Genomic DNA, 22,621 nt, shown 5'->3' with positions numbered 1-22,621 from the left:
TTGGCATCTCAAACTCAGCACGTCTGAAACTGGGAGTCATCCTAGACTCTTCCCTCCTTCTTCGTCGGAACAGTCGTCGAATCTACCTCCTGGTATCTTCCAACTTAATCTACTTTTCCCTATTCCCACTGCTGTTTCTCTGGTTCATTCTTTCAACAAATGATTTATAACAAATATTTGAGCGCTTATTATACGCGGAGCAACGTACGAATCTCCGTGGACATGCCCCCGGGACTTTGCGGGCAGGAGTCACCAGCGGTTGCGGCCCGCCCCCGCCCGTGCTGCAGCCACAGTGCGCTGTGCACACGAACTGGTTTGACTTGCGCCTGATGAAAACCCCCCCGTGGTTCGCCAGTGCCCACGGGGTGAGGTCCAAGCTCAGAACTCGCTGGCCAAGGCTCTCGCCCCCACAGCAGCGGCCACTTCAAACGGCACCTCTTGCTCTTGTCCAAAGCGAAAGCCGCTGCTCCGCCTTTGCTGCTTCGGTGTGCGCAACGGGTAACGCCCGCCCTGTCATCTTCTAAGGGCCAAATCCTCCGCATCCTTCGGACGCGGGACTCCTCCCACGGCCGCTCCTCTCCTCCGCAGGGCTCTCTCCGCCCCAACAGGAGCGCTCCTTGCCCGGGGCTGAACAGCTGAGACTGCCCCAGCGCTCCGGCTCCGCGCGTCTGGGCCCAGCTCACTCTCCAGCATCCCCCCACCTCTCGGTTTGCGGGCGGAGGCGGCGGGGTCCCCGCCCCTCAGGCCCCGCCCCGTCCGGCGTGCGCGGCCTCGCGGCCTCGGCGCGCTCCCGGGCGGCGCCATCTTGGCTTCGGATGGAGCTTGTGGAGCGTTCGGTTGCGGTGGTGAGAGCAGGAGCCCAGTGGGGTGGGGGCTCCTGGAGGTACGGGGAGGAGAGGGGAGGTCGGCTGCTGGGCCGCTGCGGCCTGCCGGGCACTGAGGGCGGCCCGTGGCGGTGGGGACCGCCGAGCCCGGCCGCCGGCGAACTCGACGCCAGGGTTAGCCCCAGCAGCCCTCGGCGTCAAGCCCCTGTTCCCGAGTGACCTGGGTTGGGGGGATCGACCCTGGGAATCTCCGGGTGAGGGGTGCTCGGCCCTGTCCTAAGGGTCCCGGAGTGGGGGAGGGGGTCACTTCTGTTTTTGAGGAGCTTTTGGATGAGGGCTCTTGGCTCTGTGTCAGCGAGCTTGTGGCGTAGGGGCTTGGCCCTGTCTTCTGGGGGCACGAAGTGAGGGGCCTTGTCCCTGTCACCCGTTGGAGAGCCCAGAGTGAGGAGCACTCAGCCTTGTTCTCAGGGAGTCTCGGGTGAGGGCCGGGCCCTGTCCCCAGGAGCCCCAGATGAGGGAAGTTCATTCCCAGTGCTAGGGAGCTTGGGATGAGGGGGCTTGGCCAGCGTTTGGGGAATTTGGTCCTGTCGCAGGGACTCCGGGGTCGGGGGAGGTTATGGCCCTGTCCAGAGGAATGGGGTACAACCCCCTGCCAGGGTGAGGCAGGCGTGGCCCCCTGTCCTGGGGATGAGGGCATATGGTCCTGTTTCTGGGAAATCTGGGATGAGGAGTGGCCCCACACCCTAGAGAGCCAGGGTGGGGGGTGGCCCAGGGCACCCTGCCTAGCATTCCTCTGACACTTCCCTGCAGTGGGCAGCAGGATTCAGACACGACAGCAGCCGGATGGAGCACTACCGGAAGGCTGGCTCTGTGGAACTCCCAGCACCTTCCCCGATGCCCCAGCTACCGCCTGATACCCTGGAGATGCGGGTCCGAGATGGCAGCAAAATCCGCAACCTGCTGGGCCTGGCGCTGGGGCGGTTGGAGGGCGGCAGGGCTCGGCATGTGGTGTTCTCAGGTTCTGGCCGGGCTGCAGGCAAGGCTGTCAGCTGTGCTGAGATTGTCAAGCGGCGGGTACCAGGCCTGCACCAGCTTACCAAGCTGCGCTTCCTGCAGACCGAGGACAGCTGGGTGCCAACCTCACCCGACGCAGGCCTAGATCCCCTCACGGTACGCCGCCATGTGCCTGCGGTATGGGTACTGCTCAGCCGAGATCCACTGGACCCCAATGAGTGTGGCTACCAGCCCCCAGGGGCACCCCCTGGCTTGGGCCCCACACCTACCTCCAGCTCTGGCCCCCGACCCCGAAGAAGGGCTCGAGACACCCGGTTTTGAAGACTTGCTGGCAAGCTGTTCTCCAGGCCTGAATGTCTAGGATGGCTGGGCCTTCTTTGAGAAGCCTCTGTAACTGCTCAACACCCCCAACAAGACTTGAGTCTACGGAAGTGGGCCTCCCTGTCCTGCTTCCACTTCCCTCTGGCTTGTGGAAAGGGACTGCTATGAAGAGTGACAGGTGTGGAGTCTCTGCCGGGTTCTGGATTGCCTTCTACCTACAGTGCCTCTGATCTACTTCCTGACAGAGGTCCAAGGAGTGGGTTAGGAAATAAAGGTTCTGCCCATTCGTCTGATGAGCCTCTGCTTGGCCTGCTCTGTGGAGGTGGGATTAAGGGAGTGGGAGTCCCTGCCCTTGACCCCCAGGAGCTCACAGGCTAGAGACAGGAAGGGTAGGCTCAGGTTGGTGCTGGGAGGATCTAGAGTCGATAAGAAGCCTCAAGCAGTAACCTGACTGTGTCTAGACCCCTGGGTGGCTGTCTGCTTCCTGTTTGGGGCTGGTTTAAGGACTCTGCCAGGTCAGACGTTTTTCTCCATCTGCAGCATATACCTCATTTTATTGCACATTGCAGATACTGCATTTTTTACAAAGTGAATGTTTGTGGCAAGCCTGCATTGAACAAGTCTGTCAGTGCCCTTTTTCCAGCAGCGTTTGCTCATTTCATATCTCTGTCACATTTCGGTAATTCTCACAATATTTCAAACTTTTTCATTATTATTATATTTGTTATAGTGATCTATGATCAGTGATCTTTTTTTTTTTTTTTGATCAGTGATCTTTGATGTTACTACTGTAACGCACTGAAGGCTCAGATGATGGTTTGCATTTTCTAGCAATAAAATATTTCTAAATTAAGGTATGTACATTTTTTTTTAGACATAATGCTATCGCACTCTTAATAGACTACAGTATAGTGTAAACATAACTTTTGTAAGCACTGGGAAACCAAAAAATTCATGTGACTAGCTTTATTGAGATCTTCATTTTATTGAGGTGGTCTGGAACTGAACCCAAAATATCTCTGAAGTATGCCTGTATTACAGTATAGTGGTTAAAATCATGGTCTTGGGCACCAGGCTGCCTGGATTTGAATCCTGGTTCTGCCACTTACTAGCAAGTTACTGCTATGTGACCTTGGGCAAGTTACTGCTCTGTGCCTTAGTGTTCTCATCCATGAAACAAGATATAGTGCTTACCTCATAGGCTTGTTATGAGGATTAAATGTAGGAATATACATATGATTCTTAGATACCACCTGGGCCTGTATACACTCAGCCCTCCATGTCTGTGGATGCAGAACTTGTGGATACAGAGGGCTGACTGTACTACATCATTTCATATAAGGAACTTAAACATTTTGGTTAAAAAAAAAAAATCCATGGGGGCTCCTGGAACCAATTCCCTGAGGATACCAAGGGATGACTGTAAATGTTAATTGCTCTCATTATTAATGACTCAGCTTACAAATATGCTTTTTCCTTAAAAACATAACCTCAGTCCCACATTTTCCCTTCCGGTCTCATCCTTTCCTTTTTACCCCTTGCTGTTCCTTTTCTGTCTCACCTTGGCCATAGACTCTCAGGTTCACCATGGTCAGGTCAGGGGCCTGAGGAGAGCGGTGAAGATTGCAGTGGTAGCCACAGGAACCAGAACCGGATTGTGGGCAGTAGTAGACTCAGTGAAGAGTTGAGTGAATTGGGTCTCCCACTGGATTTTAAGGTCTTCTCCGTTGTGTCCAGTAGCCTGGGTGTCCAGTCACCAGGAAAGCACAAAGTTCGAGCTCTTCTGGGCCCGTGTGGCAGGGTGGGCACAGCAGTTTGAGTGTTGAAGTGATAGGCTGAGGGGATAGGGCCAATAGGGGCATAGAGCAGGGATGAGGGGACCACAGGGCCAGCAGGCTGTGGTCAAAACTTTGAACACTGCATCTTTTGCTTTCTAAGGTAAGTTGCCCAGAGTGGAGGGGTGGGTGATGGAGATTCAGGGGATATTAGGAGAGACAGGAAACCCTCTCAGCAGCTGCCCAGCTGGGCCTCTCAACTGCAGAGGGTCATGAAGCATCTAACACACTCCTTGAGGCTGTGGTCATGACTTCGGTGTCTTGCTGCCAGCAACTGTGTGACTTCTCCCAGGGTAATGGCATGGGTAGTATGGAGGGAAACTGAGCTGGGGTCAAAATCCCTTGGGAAGAACAGGATCTGCAGTTCAGAGAATCAGGAGATAGGACACAGGCTGAGGGAGAGATGGCTGGGTTCTGGGGCCTTTTCTCTGCTTGACCTCTACAGGGCCTAGTTGGGGCCTACAGGAGGAATTGCAGGGAGTGAGCCAGAGAGAGGTGAGGCCTTCAGAGTCAGAAAGCCTGACCAAGCTTAGGAGGGAGGGAGCATAAGAGTTACGTATAATTGCCCATTGAATTTCTTTACTTCCCACTTTCTCCTTAATTCACTGTAGTATGGCTTCTTCCTCCATAATCTCTTAGAAAAGGTAAGGGCACAAAAGGTAAGGAAGTGGAGATAGCTTTTTCAAGAAACTGTATTGTGATGGGAGGAGAGAGGTGACTGTGGGATACAGAGAGAGTTTTATTTGTTTAATGAATTAGCAGAGACTTGTTTGTAGGCTGATGGGGGAAGCCAATAGGGAAAGGGATTAAAGGTGCAGGAGATTGTGGCTAACTCAGAGTGAGGCTCCTGGGGGAGATGAAAGGGAGTGGGCCTTGGAGCATGGAGGTATGGCCGTCACAAAGGGAAGAGGAGAGCAGACTCCCTGGAACAGGAGGGAAGGAGTTGAGGATGGCTATGCATGCAGATGGGTGAAGAGGTGAAGGTGAGACATAAGAGAATTCAGAGTTCAGAAGGCTTTTAATCTCTTGAAGCAGGAGTCCAGCTCTGCTGCTGAGAGTAGAGCAAGGAGGCTGGTGAGATAGTTGTTGCAATTGGGAAAGATACCTAGGGAGGTACAGGAGGATGACCAGTCAGGGCTAAAAGCCCAGTTGAGGCTGATGACCATGAACTTGTAATATCAGTCAGGGTGTGTGCGCTCCAGCAGCACCCCCAGGACAAGTGAAGACTCAGAGGAAGCACTGTTGCATTCTTCTAGACTAGGTTAAGATGGGCAGAAATGATGGAAGAATAGTGAGACTAGCAAGAAAGTGTATGTGGTGAAGGCCCAAGGAATCCAAACTGGGTTAGGAAAGAAGTGAAGATAGAAAGGGGCAGGGGTCAGTGGCCTAGACCCCATGAAAATGGGTGGGGTGGGGTGGGGTGGGGTGAGGTGGAGTAGATGAGAGAACTGGGATAGGGTATCATAGCTGTACCAGTTTCTAGGGCTCCCATAACAAAGTACCACCAACTGGGTGGCTTAGAACAACAGAACTGTACTGTCTCACAGTTTTGGAGACTAGAAGTCCAAAATCAAGGTGTCAGAGCCATTTCCCTCTGAAACCTGCAGGGGAATCTTTCCTTGACTCTTCCTAGCTTCTGATTTGCCAGCAGCCTTTAGCCATCTTGGCTTTTGGATGCATTACTCCAGTCATCCATCTTCACACTGTCTTCCTTAATTTCTCCTTTTTATAAGGATGCTGGTCATATTGGATTAGGGCCCATCCCAATGACCTCGTTTTAACTTGCTTACCTCTGTAAAGATCCTATTTTCAGATAAGGTTACATTCTGAGGTACTAGGGGTTAGGACTTCAATATATTTTTATGGAGGGACGCAATTCAACACATAACAGTAGCTGAAGAATGAAATGGAGTCAGTGAATTTGAGAGTTTTAGGAGCTGACAGGACTTGCTGGTGGGCATGAGAGTAGATAGTTGGGTGGCCTGGAGGGAAAGTCACTGAAGATGAGGTTGAGGAATTAAGAGGCTGGGGAGGACAGTGTGTTGAGGAGGCGGGGAGCAGCCAGGATAGAATGTGCTGAGCATTCTCACTACCTGCCTTGGAGGTGGCATGTACAGCGAGTCCCCTTGAAATGGGGCCTTCAGAGCAATATGACGAGGAGTTATATACCTCCCATATGCAAGCAGGCACCAAGTCCTGACAATTTTGCTTCCTAGGTCTCTCTCCATTCCCGCAGCCTCTGCTGATTTGTGCCCATCATTGTCTTAAAACAGTCTCCTTGCTGGTCTCCCTGCTTCACTCCCCTCTGAACTGTCCAAACCAAGCCAGTGGCCATTCCCTTTGTTTAGAATGCCCTTCTGCCAGATACCTGCATGGCTGTCTCCCTCCCTCCTTAAAGTCTTTGCTCAAATGTCACCTCAACGAGGCCTACTTTGACCACTCCATTTAAAACTGCAGTCAAGTACTTCTGATCTCCCTTACCCTGCTTGCTTTCTTTTCTTTCTTTCTTTCTTTTTCTTTCTTTCTCTCTTTCTTTCTCTCTCTCTTTCTTTCTTTCTCTTTCTTTCTTTCTCTCTTTCTTTCTTCTTTCTTTCTTTCTGCCTTTGAAATATAATTTACTTCTTTAATGTTTTTGTTTATTGTCTGTCTCCTCCTGATGAGAATGTAAATTCCAAATGGGCAGGAATCTTTGTTTTGTTCAGTGATGTAACCTATGGATGTTGAACATTGCTTGGCACATAGTAGGTGCCCCATAAGTATTTAATAAGTGAATGAATATTGAGTCTCCAAGTGTGTGGCTAAGCCTTTGGGCCATACCCACATCTGTCATTCTTTTGCTCCCTTAGTCTCTCCATGCCCAGATTAGAAGACAAGATCCAAATTCATTCATTGGATGGCCTTAAAGGACCCCCTTTATTGGTCACTTACATGCCACAGTCCATCTTTGGCTTGGTCCCCTTGGACTCTGGGCTCTGGCCACACTAACTCCTCACTCTTCCCATTTGCCATGAGATTTCTCTGCCTCTGAGCCTTTGCTCTTGCCATTCTGTCTGCTTAGAACTCATCAAGATTGTTCAGAGGACACCAGTGGCACTCCGTCTTCAGGGCCTACCTCCTCACTCCCCTCTATTTGCCTGGAACTCAGGGATCAGGCCTGATGCTATAAGGCATCACCGCTCCCAGGTGATGTCTGGCTGCACTTCTGAGTCTATCCACAAGATGGCAGCATTTGCGAAGAAATGGCCCATCCCTTCCCTTTGTAGGGTCTGTGCAGAGTCGGGACACAGGGTAGTAGTGGCTTGAAATTTGGCCTTCGATAGGCTTAGTGACCTCTCAGTTATTCAACAAATAGCTAATTATCACCTGTAATGTGACAAATATAGTCACTGGGCTCGGAAGCTCCAGCCTCATGAGGGCTATAAGCCATATATATAGGTGATTTCATTATTGGTATGGTAAGTATAGAAATTAGGGAAGTTCCTTAGATTTCAGGAGTTCAGAATCTCTCGTCCAGTCCTTAGGGACAGGCAAAGCTTCAAAGAGAAGGAGGTAATGCCTGTGTTGAATCTTGAATAAGAGCTTTGACTTCCCTGGCGGTCCATTGGTTAAGACTCCGTGCTTCCAACGCAGGGGGCGCCGGTTCCATCCCCTGTTGGGGGAACTGAGATCCTGCATGCGGGCACGGACAAAAAAAAAAAAAGCTGGAAGAAAAGTGGAAAGGACATTTGGGGTGAAGGGCAGGCATGAGCTAAGGCATAGAGGTGAGAAGAGCTTAGAGATGATCACTGGAGCATGAAGTTCAGAGCAGGGAGTATGAGGAATGAGGCTCAGAGGAGGGTGGGGTGCTGGACTGGAAAGGCCTGAGTGCCTGGCTAAGGAGCTGGCACTTTTTCTTGAGAGTGATGGAGGTCTCGGAAGGCGATAAGGAGGGAGTGATGTGGGATATCAGATTGATGTTTCAGAGGGAGCTCTGGCTGTTACAGTGTGGAAAGTGGATTGGGGACACAGGGCAGGGAGAGCAGTGAGGAGGCTGCTGTAGGGATCCAGGGGGAGATGGTGAAGCCAAAATTATGGCTGGAGAAGGCCCTGGAGAAGCTCCTCCCAGCCCACAAAAGCTTTCAAGGCTTGGCACTTTGAAAGGGTTCTTGGCCCTAGGCAGCCTCTCCCCCACCATTTGAGCCACCTCAGCCCTTCTGTTCCTGAGACTCCTTTGGGCTCTATCCTAGCTCCTCTGGTTATTCTGGCTGGAACCAGGTCTCTGTCAGTTTCCACGTGGAGGCCTCAATGTCCTAGGTCCCCCTCTGTTGGTAGATCTGTAGCCTTCAGCTCAGCATACACGCCAGCCCCTCTGAGTGTGATCCCTTCATGCACCTTGTTTGACTCCAGATGGGAGTGTGACTGAGGGGCCTCCTCCACCAGGGAGCCAGGGTGAGCACTGGTCACTCGCTGCCATGCCCCCTCCACCAGAGTTCATGTGCGCACATGTGAGTGAGTGTGTGTGCAAGTGCATGCGTGTGTACTGTCGGCAGGACTGATGCTGAGGGAAGGGCATCCCTAGAAAGCAGAGGGGCATCACCTGAGGAAAGGTCTGGAGGTAGGAAAGTACAGGGGGGTGTTTGGGGAGCAGGGGGGATGTTGTTAGCAGGGTCTGGCAGGGACGGGTCAGGGCCTGCGAGGTTGGGCCTGGAGCCATGACCGTGTACTGCAAGCAGGGGGCGCCACAGCCAGGTTTTGAGCAGGGATTGAGAGAGTCACTTTCATTCACAGTCTCATGAATATGCACGGAAACCTGTTGAATTATGCAGATAGAAAGGATGTAAATGTATGTGCAAATTTGGTGCCGCCCTCCCTGTTGCTATGGAAACCAAAGAATAGCAAGTGGGGGGTCCAAACCCTAGGGAGACCAGGCTGGAGAGAGTGGAGACCAGGAGACTCTCCTCTGTCGCCTGCTTTCCCCATTCCTGCTGTTTTGATCTCATTCTCTGTCTCACTCTGTCTCCCTTTGCCTTACTCTCTCTCCGTCTCTCTGCCTCTCTCGGTATTTCTGTCTCTCTGTCTTCTCCATCTCTACTTCTCCCTCCTAACTGTTTTTCTTTTCTGTCTCCTAGTCTCTGAGTGTCTGTGTCTGTATATTGTTGACTCCATGTCACAGTTGCTCTATGACTCTGAGACACTGTTTCTCTCTGACTCCATGTCTCTCCCTATCTTTGTCTCTGTGTCTTTAATTCCATAGCTCTCCCTCCTTCTGCATCTCCCTCTCTCTGTGTCTCTGACTCTCCCTCCTTCTGCATCTCCCTCTCTCTGTGTCTCTGACTCACATCTTTATTTCTCTGCATCTCTATTTTTGTGTCTGACTCTGTGTCTGTTTCTTGGTCTCTCTCCCAGGTTCTCTCTCTCTTCTCTTTTGCTCTGTCTCTCTGAACCTCTTATCCCAATGCTTGTCTCCATCTGATGGGAAGGACAGGAAGCTGCACATCTGCCCTTGCCTGATGGGATGCTCCACCCCTGGCCCAGCTGCTCACATGTTCAAGGATTCCTAGGCGCTCTCCCCACATAAAATCCTGTTTTTGGTCTGGCCCCTGTCACAGTGTTGCCACAGGATCCCCGTGACAGACCCAGGCTGACTGCCAGGACACCAGGGCTCCCAGGCTCTGCCTGCTGTGTGACCCTTACTAGTGTTTCTCCCTCTCTGGATCTGTAGCCCCAGCTCTCTCTCCTTGAAGCTGGTGGGCACCTTGAGGCAATGATGCGCTGGGAATAGGGAATTGAGAGACAAGTCTTAGTGGTTCACCCATCTGGCCCTCTGCCCAAGGGCTGACGTGAGGGGCCTGGTGGGGCCCCAGGTATGGGGGCGTCTGGGGCTAGTTGAGACCAATCCTGGCCCCCAGAGAAGACTCCTTGCTGAGCCACAGAGTCAAACAGCAGCATTTCCACAGCCTATCCATGCTCCTGCCTGCTGCAGACTCAGCCGTCCAATTCCCTGTTTGGGGTCCTTTGTTTGCCTCTCCTTCATTTGGTTTATGTTTATAGAATACCTATTTCACAGGTGCCTTCTGCCTTCACAGATAACCAGTGATATAGAAGTGACATCTGGACTTTTTGTATCCCTGCCCCCCCAAGAAGGGGCTCTTTGGTCCTAGTGAGGAACCTAGACTCTTAAACCCCTAGTTTCCTATCCCTGGTGGCCTCAGTTTGGGGGTGCAAGAGTCATGGATCAAGGTTAAGAGAGACAGAGACATGCCTCCATACAGGGTTTGGAATGGGGTATGGGAAGCTCAGAACAGGACTTGGGGTGAGGGAGGGCCAGAGTGTTTTGAGGGCAGGTAGACCACCCTATGTAGAGGTGGAGGGCTTCCCCTTTTGGTCCTGGGCTCTGGGCAGCTTGCCTTACCTCCAAGCAGGCTCTAGATATGGCGGATCTGGCTTAGGCCCAAGTGCAGGGGTGGCCAGAGCAGTCAGGGCAAGTCCCCCCTCCTCCAAGAGGCTGCCAGGCTGAGCCCCCAGCAATCCTGCCCCTCCAGAAATGACACAGACACAATCACTCTTCCCACTAACTGTGATTCACCCACGTTCAGGCCCAGGCGTGATCCTGCTGCCAGGAATTCCATGTGTGAATTAAAAACCTCCCTGGACACCCCACCCCACTCGACCTGGGCCAGTTGTGCCAACCCGGCTTGGAGCAGGGTCAAACAGGGTTGTCTGGAGGGCTGCAGGCAGAGCTGGACATGGGGAGAGGACAAGGGGTCAGGAGAAAGGTGGAGAGACAAAGACTGAGAGACAGAGAATGAGGTAGCTAGCTAGATGGAGAGAAAGACTGACAGAGGAGGAGACACAGAGACAGGCATGGGGAGAAGCCAAAGCCAGAGGGGGCTCTAGTACCCACGAGGCTGGTGCTTATCACTTGACTGGATTATCTCATTTAACTGAATCTTCACAACAGTCCTAGGCATTAGGCATGATTATGATCCCATTTCACTCCTGAGGTAATTGAGGCACAGAGACATTAAGTCACTTGCCTGAGGCCGCAAAGCCAGTAAGTGGTGGAGTAAGTATTTGATCCCTTCAGTCCCTCTGAAGAGCCAAGGAGAGAGGCAGACTTAGAGACAGAGGGGGAGACAGATTCCCACAGCAGCACTCCCAGGGAATTTGGGAATCCTGGAATCATCAGGCAGCTGTGCAGGGCGAGGGCCTTCCCATCAGGCCAGCAAATATGCGGGCGGCTTCCTGTCCTTGTTGTCAGAGATAAGGACTGCGGCAGAGGGAGACATCAGAGCAGGGAGAGAGATGGAAGGGGAACTCCAGACCACAGAACTTATTGGACCTTCCTCCTCCCTGCCACCCTGGGGTGCAGCCTGCCCTGCTCCTGCTTCACATCCAGCCCAGCCAACACCTGGCTCTGGTGGGGCCCAGGCTTGAAGACTCCTTCTTTCTTTCTCACGTCCTTGTGGAGCACCTGCTAGTTGAGAGGCACTTCTGCCCCACATCTCTACCTCTCTCTTTTCTTTCACTATTGAGAAATCCTTCGCATTGTCTTACTTCAGCCCCCTACGATAGCTTTTGCAATAAGAGATCAAGATTAGAATTTGGGGATGCTTTGATATGGGGGGTTAGCCTAGTATACACTGAGGTTGTCTGAGCACAGAGAGGAGGTCCCCAAGGGCTGGCCTTGGTTGCCTTCTGGTTGGATGCCCTTTCTAGTTGGTATGGGGAAAAGGATCATCGGCCCAGCCGGTGGGGGCCTAGAGGGCTGAGCTGTCAGCAGAAGGGAGGATCTGGCAAGAAGGAAATCAGGTGCTATCCTGGGGGAGCTGGGGAGTCAGCGTTATGGTTTCTAATGTCTTAGCCCTGGTTTCAGTTACCCCCAGGGTCCCCAGGGCTCTCTGACTGCTGTGGGCTCCCGAGCTCAAGAAGGCTCAGGACCCTCCTGAGAAGACCAGAAACTAGGGACTCCGGTATGGAAGTCTGGAGGCAGGGGAGCTTTTCTGTCCTCTTCTTCCCCTGCGCTTGGCTGAGAGGTGCCGGACCAAGTAGGGCTCCGGGACAGCAGGGAGGCTGGGGAAGGGGGGCCCACCCTCTGCTCACAGGCCCCTGTGGAGGAGCTACATCAGCCAGCTCCATAGCACCAGCTTGGCCCCGCTGGCCTCATCCCACTCCTGGCTGCTAAAGCCCAGGGCTCTTTCTTAGCTTCACCAGACTCCTTTTTGGTCCCGTGACAACCCTGACTCCTGGCTGTCCTTCTGCCTCTGGGGCTAACCCCTTCCCTGCCCTCTCTGTCTTTTAATCATGCTTCCCAGGGTTTCAGCCTCAATTTTCTCCTCCCCTCTCCCTCGTCACTCCCTTTCCCTGCTGCCTGATCTATCTTGTCATCTTCCAGCACCTTCACAGTGCTCAGGTCAGTCTGAGATGTTGATGAATGTCCGTGCAACCGGCACGAGCCAGGGTAGAGGGCCCTGGGAGCCGTGGAACCGAGACTGCACGCCTCCAGCCGCCCGCCCTCTCTCAACTTCTCTGCCCTCTCCATCCTCGCCGCTGCTGGCTGTCATCCCACAGACGCTTCAACTGGCCATGTCAAGCCCCAATCCCCTCTCCAGTTCTGTAAATGGCACAATCATCTCCCAGCCACTCATGCCAAAAACCTGGGAGTCCTCTGTGCTTTTGTACACAGTGTTCCCTCTGGGCCTGGCACACAGTAGGTGCTAATAAATGGTTGTTGAGCTGAATTTAACTCAATTTTCCCTTTTGAACTCCTCCGCTGCCTCTGTCTGTTTCCCTGGGGCTTGGTGTCTCTGGCATTCAGTCTCCAAATCTCTAATCTTTCTCTGTCTTTTGAATCACCACAGTTGAGTTTCTGGGGGGAAGCGGGGCCTCTTTTCTCCGTTCTCCCTCTGCCCCAGGGAATCACAAGGTGTCCAGGAATGGAGCTGTGGGAGATGAAGGGAGGGAGCCAGTCTCAGGGCCACATGGCCCTCAGTCTGGTTTGGAAATCCCAGCCTTCTTATCAGGGAGGCAGCTCTACAGCAGCAGGGATCAAGGTGCACTGGCACTGGACGGGGACAATCCTTTAAAGACATGTGCTTCCCCCATGAAGAATGGGAGGTGAGGGAGATCAGGGCTCACGGGACGGGGAGAGAGAGGGAGGGAGGGAGGGACTTTGTGTTTCTGAGCAGGGAATTAGTTTCATGCAAATTTTTGCAACACAAGATGAAAAACTTCATCTGTGATTGTGTAAGTCTGTGTTCTTGCTCCCATCTTCCGACACACAGAGCTGCTAGCCCCTAGTTTCCCTGTCCTCCCCTGTCCCTCTCTCCCCAACACCTCTGGATCCTCTACCCCTCCCTGACCATCTGCTTCTCTTTCCAGACAGCCCGGAGCCTGGGATCACCTGGGGTGAGGGGCCTTGGGAGAGCCGACCCTGGACTGAGGGTCCAGGGGTCCTGTTCTCTGTGTATAGGGCAACATGGGGGTGCCTCCAGGGGCCATGGGAGCAGATGAAGAAGACGAATCTGAGTGCCCACCCTCCCTCCCCCAAAGCCCTGTACCGTCTCTTCAGCCCCATGGCCCTGCCCCGATCAGCCTGGAGGTCTCTCTCCCACGGGTCACTGCAAACACCTCCTCCCCAGCTGTCCCACCTCTAGCCTTAGCCTTTCTCACCACCCTCTACCAGCAGACTCAACTTTCTCACTAGAAGGCAAATCTGGTTCTGTTCCTCACCTACTTTATGCCTTTCCAGGCCTGCGTGGTCTCTGAGCCACTCAGGATGCCTCATCCTGCCTTCTAGGTTTCTGCTTAAACCCTTACTGGATACCAAACCCTGTTTCCCATCCCTCGAGGCTGTGACCCCTTCAGATAGGCTCCCTCCCCTGTATCCTGGGACTCTACTCCCCCAGGTCCTGCTTGCATCATTCATTCATTCACTCATTCAACATTTATTTAGACCTATTTCACATGGTAGGAGCACCTGTTCTGTGCCAGACCCAGCTCTAGGTGCCTGGAGGTGGAGGCCACAGGGCTGCCCTCATGGAGCTCACAGGTGCCACACAAGTAACTAGGTAGGTGAACATCGCACTAACTGCTCTAAGGAAAAAAGAGTATGGCACTCTGGGGGAGGGCAGAGGGGCTTAGTCTAGGCTTCTCTTAGGTGACATTTAGGCTGTCATCTCTTCCCTGAGGGGCCTGTGGAGTCAGACACGGCACTGTCACATGGACAAACTGAATAATTGCCTATTTTTTTTAGTATCCATCTTCCCTGATTAGAATGTGAGTCTCATGAGGGCAGGAGATTTTTAAACTTCTTTTTCTTTTTTAGGCAAAAAGTAAACAGTAAAGCACACAAATCTTAAGGCACAACTTAAATTTTGACATATGTATGTACACTCTTGGAAACCTCCCACTCCCCCAACAAAGGTAACTGCAATTCCAGCTTCTATCACCGTAAATGGGTTTTGCCTGTTCTTGAGCTTTATATAAATGAAATCATTCAATGCATACTCTTTTGTGTTTGGTTCTCTTTTTTTTTTCCTTGCTCAACATTCGGCTGTGAGCTTTATCCATTTTTGTTGTGTGTAGCTATAGCTGGTCCTTTTCCATTGCTGTAACTATATCACAATCTATTCATTCATTTGGTTGTTTCCGGTTTGAGGTTATAATGAATAAAGCTAAGAACACTCTTGGTGAACATGCACAATAATTTCTTTTGGGTATATATCTAGGAGAGGAATTGCTGGGTCATAGGCTATACGTATGTTTAGCTTAGTAGATCCTGCCGAACAGTGTTCCAGAGTGGTTGTACCGACGTATACACCCACCAGCAGTGTGTGGAGTTTTAGTTGCTCCACATCCTTGAGAGGAAAGGGATTTTTGTCTGTTTGGTTCATTGCTATATACCATCTCTTAGATCAATGCCTGGCGTATGCTAAGTGCTCAATACATATTTATTGACTGCCTTATGAATGGAGGAGCCATCAGCATTCCTGGGGTCCTGTTCTGGCTCTGGCACTAACTTGCTGTATGACTCTGGGCAGGTGACTCCCTCTCTCTGAGCTGTTTGCCTGTCTGTAGCATAAGGGGAAGGACCCTGGGGGCTTTGCCTTCCAGCACCAGCTGGGTGCTGTGAAAGCTGGACAGCTGTTCATTCATTCACTCCACTTGTATTGATTAACATCCTTTTATATACCAGGGTGGTGAAGGTGTGATCTGTGACGTGCCACTGACAACCTCTTTCAGGTCAGCCAAGACCAGGGGTCACTGCCCATCTTATCCCCAACTCATCCTCCTGGAGACCGCTCCTCCTCCCTCTGTCCAGCCCTGACCCCAGGGGGAGGGGGTCTGGACTGAGCCTGCAGATGGAAAATGTGATTAATAATCAAAAAAAACATCCAAGAGGAAGAGACCAGGAAAACAACTTGGGGAAGGCTCCTCGCCCAGGGGAGGGGGGCCATGTCCTGGGCTTTGGGACAGCTCCGGCTGCCCTCCCGCCGCCCTTTCTGGGAAGCTGCCACAGGAGTGGTTGATTTTAGCCAAAAGTGAAAGAAAGCCACCCTAATTATTTATGAAAAAGATGCCCCCCTCAATGTAAATTACACTTCCCCTGGGAGCTGCCCCCTACTCTGTTACTCGCCTCTTAGTGGTACCCCTGCTTGGTCAGGCTGGGGGGCCCTGGAGACACTGGGCTGGGGGCAGAGGAGGAATTTCAACATGAAATGTTTTGTTCATCAACAGAGAACATAGGGGGAAATTCCCTTTCTGCCTGGGCCTGGGCAGCCCAGGCAGATACTCAAAAGCTATTGTGAAAAATTGAGCCTGGGCTGCAGAGTGGGGTGAGGTTTATGCTGGGGTGGGGGGGTGTCACAGACAGTCTCTCCCCTTCTCTTAGACTCCTGACTTTCAGGAGCTTCCTGAGCCTTAATCCTTCCTCCTTTCAGGGATTTCATTCCCAATGTCTCAGGTTGCCCTCAAACTTCCTTCTTAGCAAAACAGGAGGAACTGGGGTTAGACTGGAGTTAGAACTTCCAACTAAGGAGGAAGGAAGGATATCAAAGAGAGGGAGGGGGGCCTTGGGCCTATCCAGATAATTTAGAATTCTGATAGAATATGTTGGGATCGGTTGGCAACAAATCTGAGGGGGCCTGGAGCAGGAGTGAAAGCATCTCTATCTCTCAGTGGCTTTAGAGAACCCCAGTGAGGAAGAAGAGATGGCTCCAGAGAACTGCTGGAGTATTCAGCAATTCCAGGCTGAATACTTAGGCACCAACATTATGGCTTCAGCTCTCACCCATTCTCTACCTTTAGGGAATCTTTGCCCTTTTCTGGTGCCAGAGATTGGAGGGTTCAGGGCACACTCAGGTGGCGATACAGATGACAGGATTCCAGAAGGGGGTCTGCAGGGGGTGTTGTAAGTGGGGCCTAGATGCTGTCCCAGGATGTGGGTGAGTCGTCTCTTGGGGGCTGAGCTGGACCCTGAGTGTGTTGGGGGGCGTGCTCTGGGTCCCCCTCCCTGGCTCAGCCTGGGGCTGTGTCGGATCAGGTTTCTCGGCGCCTGGAGCCTCTTTGAGGCCGAGCTGTTCCCGGGCCCCAGCCAAGCAGCCCCGGGCGCTGGCACTGCATGAGGAAGCAGGAGGGGGGTGAGGGGGAGCAAGGAGGGGGGCTGTGAGGGCGTTTATGTAACAGCCTCCTGGAGTCCGCCCGGACCCGCCAAACCCCAGTGTGGGACTCTGTGTGATTGAGAGCGTGTGTGACTCTGCGTGTGTGCCTGTGTGACACGTGGTGTGACTGAGTACGTGGTTGTGTGGGTGACTGTGTCTATGTGTGGTATGGTGTATAAGTGTGTGATTCGGGGAGTCCCGCCCTTCTGAGACCTCTAACCCCCAGCCCCAAGCAGGGGTCCCTGACTCCCAGTGTGCCATAGTGAGGTTCAATATACAAGTTTGACTCTTTGAGGCCAGGTGTGTGACTTTACATAATGTGTGTCTGGCATTTTTTAAAAATTTATTTTATTTTTGGCTGCGTTGGGTCTTTGTTGCCCGTGGGCTTTTCTCTAGTTGCGGCGAGCGGGGGCTACTCTTCATTGCAGTGCACGGGCTTCTCATTGCGGTGGCTTCTCTTGTTGCGGAGCACGGACTCTAGGTGCGTGGGTTTCAGTAGTTGTGGCACGCAGGTGCAGTAGTTGTGGCTCGTGGGCTCAAGAGCGCAGGCTCAGTAGTTGTGGCGCGCTGGCTTAGTTGCTCCGCGGCATGTGGGATCTTCCCTGACCAGGGCTCGAATCTGTGTCTCCTGCGATCGCAGGCTGATTCTTAACCACTGCGCCACCAGGGAAGCCTATGTCTGGCATTTGTAGGTAAGATAGAGGCTCTGTGTGAGTGTTTGTGATGTTGGGTAGCCAGGTATGTGCCTCACGGTGGACCTTTCTGATGGTAATAGCAGGTTAGAAATAAACACCATTTCCCGAAGGAGCACTGGAAAAGGTAGGTGGGGTGGGGGCTCTCTTTCCTTGAGGACAGCAGGAATGGGGAAGGGTCCTTGCTACCCAAAGGCTTGGGATGGCACAGTTATCTTCCGGGGAAGGGGGGTGGGAGGTGGTTCAAGTTAAGGTCACTTGCCAGGGTGGAGCCAAAAGTCTTTCATGGTGGGTATAAAATTCCAGGGAGTTTTACAAAGTCAAGGGGAACCTCCCCCCTCCCCAATTTCCCAAGGCCTTCCAGGATTATCAAATCTGGGATCCCCATCACTTGCAGGGCACTAGGGCTCTGAACTGGGGGCGTTATTTCCCACTGCCCCTCATAGGAGAGGCAGATGGTGAAGATGGGGTAGGGCTGGGAGAGGGTGTCAGCGAAATGGGGTTTGGCTTAAGGATAGGGGTACCATGAGACAGAGGGGGGCTGGTGCAGAGCTGGGGATACTGGGGATAGGGGCGCCTAATAAAGCTGGAGAGGAGACAGGGCCAGTTCTTGCAAGGCTTTGAAGAGCCGCCAACGAGGCTTGGCTTTGCCCCGGGGAAATGGGGTCCAGGAGGGTTCAACACGGAAGCTTAGAAAGCTCAGAAGCTCATGTGCAGATAGAGCATTGGAGCCAGCAGGAGCAGAAACCCACGAGTAATCTGTTGCCCCAGCTGAGATGCAAGGAGAATCGCTTTTGGACCAGGCGGTAGCGGCGGGAGGGAGAGGGGGGTCGCACCCCGGTTGCTCAGTAGGTGGGCACTGCCTCTGTTGGAGCCACAGCTTGAGAGAGAACGCGCGTCCAGCACCGCCCGCCAGGTGTCGCTGCGGCCCTGGGGAAGCGGGCGCGGCCGCCGGGTACTGAGCCGGGAGAAACTAGAGATCAACTGACGCCGGGATCCGGTCCGACGTGCGCCTCTGGTCCTGGCTAATCCTCTGACACACCGATTTATCCGGCTGCCGGACCCCCGTTGCCCCGCACGGACCCTGCCTCAGCACCCGCGGACTTGGGCACTGCCGTCGGCAGCCCAGGCTTCCCCAGGTGGAGAGGTGACGTTGGTCCGGGGCGGAACTCCCCACTGCTCTCAACCTGGCAGAAACAGGCTGAGTCCAGGACACGGGGGTATCCGGAGGTCAAGTCAGCCCACACGCAGATCTCGACGCCCGTCGGCGCCTCGAGGGGAGGGGACCCCCCCGCCCCAGAACCCAACCTCTCCCAGGCCTAGTTTCGGCGCCGGGGGAGGGGTAATTCCGCCCCCCCCACCCCCCACCCCAACACAGATTCTGTCGCACCGTCTCTATTCCTTCCCGGTGCCCACCACCTCGTCCCCGCCCGCGGCCTGGGCACTTGGAAGCTCCGGGACCGGAGAGACCGGATAAAGGACACCTACTGTGTGTGGGGGTGAGCTGGATCTCAGCTGGGCGCCACTATTTCTCTGTGTGTCCCTAAGCCCCAGCCGGCTCTCTCTGAGCCACAGCCCCGACTGACCCCTGCCGGTTGCACTGAGGGGATTCTGCGGCCACGGAAGTGAAAGTGAAAAGCCCGGGCAGTGGCGGGAAGAAGGTTTTTCCTCTGCAATGGGAGTCCCTGAGGCATTTGTTGGGAAAGGGCCCGGGCGCTCTGGGCAGCCTACTAGGGAAGGGTGTGAGGAAGCAGCGAGATATTTCCTTCCCCGCTCCCCGCCCCCAGGACTTGCGCAGCTCCCGGGAGGGGCTAGGTGCAGGGATTATGGGTCAAAGGTCAGGTGAAAAATCCGTGGGGTGGGAATGGGGGCGGGCCACTCGTTCTCCGCCGCTGGCGTTCACCCTTTCTGTTGCGCTCTCCTGTGGCCTCAGAAGGAGTCAGGTTGTCTAACCTTAATCCCCCATGTAATAGCCAGACCGGAGGCGCGGGGGCCAGTGAAGTGAGCACACCCGCCCCTCAGAGGCCCAGGCTACGACGGGAAAGCTCGAGGGGTGAACCTCCAGCGCCAAACTCTGGCACTCGCGCTCCGGCACTGCAGGTCCAGGCATAAAGGGCGCACCCCCCCTACGCCCCGCATCCCATTGGCGGTCACTCCTCAGGCCGTATGTCCAGGGGTGGGGGTGGGGGTGAAGAAGGAGAGGGTAGTTGTGGCGTGTCTCCGGAGACTTGGTGGGAGGCGAGGGCCTAGGTTCCCAGCCTGGTCCATGCTGGGTCATGCAAGCAAATAGACTCCTTCCTTCAGCGCGAGGGGTGTAAGTGTCTGTGCCTGGGCGGGGTGTGGGGTGGGGTCGTTGTTGGGGGGCGATAGGAATAGGGGAGGCGCGGAGACCTATGGCCTACCCTGCCCAAAGTGGGGCCTGGGGGCTCTGGCTCGCGCTCTTCTCACGGAGATGCCGGCGGGAGGACCCCGAGAGTTGGCCCGGGGTGTGCCAGGGTGTCGGTGCGAGGCAGTCAGGGCCTGAACGTGCGGGAGTGTGCGCAGCGGAGACCTGGCCAAGGCTGAGTGAGCGACCTGGGGGGACTGGGTGCGCGCCCAGCGGCCCTGGGGGATCCAGCGGAGTGGGTGTGGGTATGTGTGTGCGCGCGTTTTTGAGACCCGCGGTCGAGGCTGCACATGGAGCGCGGGGACTACAGCCGTCTGGAAGGCGTTCCCGAGAGAGGGCGAATGCGAGGGGGCCAAGCGTGCCAGTGCGGGCGAGTGTGCCCGCGGGGGGTAGGGTGCGTGCCAGCACGAGGCGAATGGGAGCGGGGGCTCACAGGCCTACGCAGGATGAGTGTGCCCGCGCGAGCGGGCCGCGCGTGCCAGGCGCGGGAGCGTGCCAAGGCGGGGGCACGCGGGGGCCGTGGCCGGGAGGGGGTCGTGGCGCGCGGCCGCGGAGGCGCGGGGAGACCAAGCGGGAGGGGGAGGGGAGCGAGGGCGCGCGCGGCCGAGCGGGCGCCCGCGGTCACATGGGCGAGGGAAGGAGGGAGGGAGCGCGCGAGGGAGGGAGGAGGATGGGGGGGTTAAAGCCGCCGAGCGCCGGGGAGCCGGTGCAGAGCGGGCGGCGGCGGCGGCAGCGGACGCGGCGGCTCCAGCCGGCGCGGCGCGGGGCTCGGCGGCGGGATCTGGCAGCGGTGCTAGCTCCGCGCTCCCTGCCTCGCTCCCTGCCGGGAGCGGTCGAAGGTCGAGGCGCGGAGCCCCGGCGGCCCGAGGGCGCGGTGAGTACCCAGCGCGGACCGCGCGCGGCCGGACCCTCATACCCTCCGGCTGACCTACAGACCCGCGGCCCTCGTGCGCGCGGGAAGAGGGAGGGGACGTGCATGGGCCCGAGATCGGGGGGGAGGGGGACAGGAAAGTTCACGGGAAACTTTGCCCGTAAACTCGGGGGCGGGGGCGCAGGAGAAGCTGCCCCCTACGTCCGGGCGCGCCGGGGGTTGGGCGTGGTGGGAGGGGGGGCGGACAATCGGCTGGCGGGAGGTGGCAGGGGCCAACTGCCCTAGCCTCCCTGTTCTCCCTCACCGCTCAGCAGCGCGCGCAGGGTCTGGGAAAATTCCGGAGCGGGGGGGTCGCAGTGACCCCCGCGCGCCCAGAGGCGGCTTCTTTCTCCAGCAGACATCTGGACTTAAAAGCGCCCAGGGGTGTGAATGGACGGTTGCGCGTCTGTCAGTGTATGTGTGTCCGTGTGAATCCGCTTGTCTGTGTGTGTGTGTGTCAGCGTGAGCCCGCCTGTGGTTTTCTCGTGAGTCCGCCTGGATGTATCTCCATTTAGTGGGTCTCCTCCAGTATCTCTTTGTAAGTGTTCCTGTGTTGTGTGTCCGTGTGGGTCCGCCTGTGGTGTATCCCCGTCTCTTTGTGAGTCTGCCGGTGTGTGTCTTCCACAGTGCGGCTCTACGTGAGCCGGCCTGGGTATCCCTGTGTTGCTCGGAGGAGTGTATCTCCCCGTGCGTGGGGGCTGGGCCGCGGGGAGGTCACCAGACGGACAGCTCTCCTCCTCGCCTCCTCTCCTCTCCCGAGCCTCTCCTCTTGCGCTCCCTAGACCCCCTCCCCCCTTCAGTAGCTTCAGGCGGGTAGGACTATTTCACGCCTTGTTGAAAATTCAGGATTTTCTTTCTCTTTCCGTCTAGTCTCTCTCTTTGAGAAGCCTCTGTGTGTGTCTGTGTGGCTGGCAGCTTGTCTGCAACACTGGGTGTGTGTCTGCATGCTGTTGTAGGAGTGTGTCTGCAACACTAGTTGTGTTGCCTGTAATACTTGGTATATTTGTGTCTGTGTCGCTAGGGTATTCGTGTGGCTGTAGTCACTGAAGTGGTGGGAGTATGAAATGCTGGGTGTGTTTGTGCATCTGTAACTGCTGTTTGTCCAGGGGGTCTGAAACACTGAGTGCATTTTTGTGTGTCTAACTCTGGGTGTGATGGTGTACCAATGCATGTATGGGGGTGGTGGGACTTGAACAATTGGATATTCCTACGGCTGTAGGGCTAGCCGGGCTTGGCGGGTGGAGGGGGCTGTGTCTCAATAAACTGCGCATCCCTGCTCCACTGCCAAAACCCACACAAATCTTCTGGACTGGTTCTTAGGGCTCCTGGTCAGGATCGGTGACATGCAGCCAAGGTTCACACTCCATCACAGTTAATACTCCAACTGGGACCCTGAGCCTTATGTGAAAAGTAGGAATTTAAAGTTCACACTCAAGACTTCTAGGGGCTCTGGAATTCATCCTCAGCTTCACACTGGGACACTTAAACTCATATGGACTCACACCAAGAAATTACACCAGGACAATGGACTTGCACTCAGATTCACACTTATGTTCTTATCATATCCAGTGATACACTTCAGTCCTGTAGTTTACACTCAGACTCACATTGGGACTCTAGGCTCACACTTTAGATTCACATTTCTGTCCTGAGGCTCATAGGCTAACATTGAGACCTAGAGCCCATGCTCAGAACACACTGGAGTCCTAGGGCTCACACTGGGACTCACACTAAGACCCTGGAGCTTTCTCAGATTCACACATTCTGAGGCTCACACTCAGACTCACATGGAGAACCTGGGGCCCACATTTGAACTCAAGGACTCACGTAGGACACTGGGGTTGATACACTCATGCTCACATCAGTTCACCCTCAGATTCACACTAGAACATGCAAGGTTCTCACTTCCATCCTGGGATCACTTAGGGACCCAGACTTATAAAGGGACCCCAGTGCTCACACTCAGACTCACATGGGGAAATGTAGCTCACATTCAGA

At 54.6% G+C, this 22,621-nt stretch overlaps 2 protein-coding genes across 4 annotated transcripts in view; both read left to right on the top strand.

Moving 5' to 3' along the window:
- The first annotated feature begins 757 nt into the window (after positions 1-757).
- Positions 758-2,452, top strand: RPP25L (ribonuclease P/MRP subunit p25 like). 2 transcript variants are annotated; one of them, XM_061199272.1, is made up of 2 exons: positions 758-845; positions 1,635-2,452. In XM_061199272.1, exons 1-2 carry the CDS (start codon positions 816-818, stop codon positions 2,157-2,159), a joined length of 555 nt encoding a protein of 184 aa, XP_061055255.1. In that variant the 5' UTR covers positions 758-815; the 3' UTR covers positions 2,160-2,452. The 2 variants fall into 2 exon arrangements, with proteins under 2 accessions (XP_061055255.1, XP_061055256.1); XM_061199273.1 differs by having other exon boundaries at positions 821-883.
- Positions 2,453-20,438: 17,986 nt separating this feature from the next.
- The window catches only part of CNTFR (ciliary neurotrophic factor receptor), a 38,096-nt gene continuing 35,913 nt past the window's right edge, over positions 20,439-22,621 (top strand). For both annotated transcript variants that reach the window (XM_061199270.1, XM_061199271.1), the window contains exon 1: positions 20,439-20,587. The gene's annotated coding sequence lies outside the window, so the exon portion shown is untranslated. The remainder of the gene's footprint in view (positions 20,588-22,621) is intronic.

This window comes from Eubalaena glacialis, chromosome 9 (assembly GCF_028564815.1).
Source record: "Eubalaena glacialis isolate mEubGla1 chromosome 9, mEubGla1.1.hap2.+ XY, whole genome shotgun sequence".
NCBI classification, from domain to species: Eukaryota; Metazoa; Chordata; class Mammalia; order Artiodactyla; family Balaenidae; genus Eubalaena; species Eubalaena glacialis.
This window is presented reverse-complemented; position numbering and strand designations above follow the sequence as displayed.

Excerpts from the sequence above, each read along its gene's own strand:
- RPP25L (XM_061199272.1), top strand. The coding sequence starts at position 816 with ATGGAGCTTGTGGAGCGTTCGGTTGCGGTG. Across the intron at positions 846-1,634 it reads TGGAGCGTTCGGTTGCGGTG|TGGGCAGCAGGATTCAGACA; the intron begins GTGAGAGCAGGA and ends ACTTCCCTGCAG.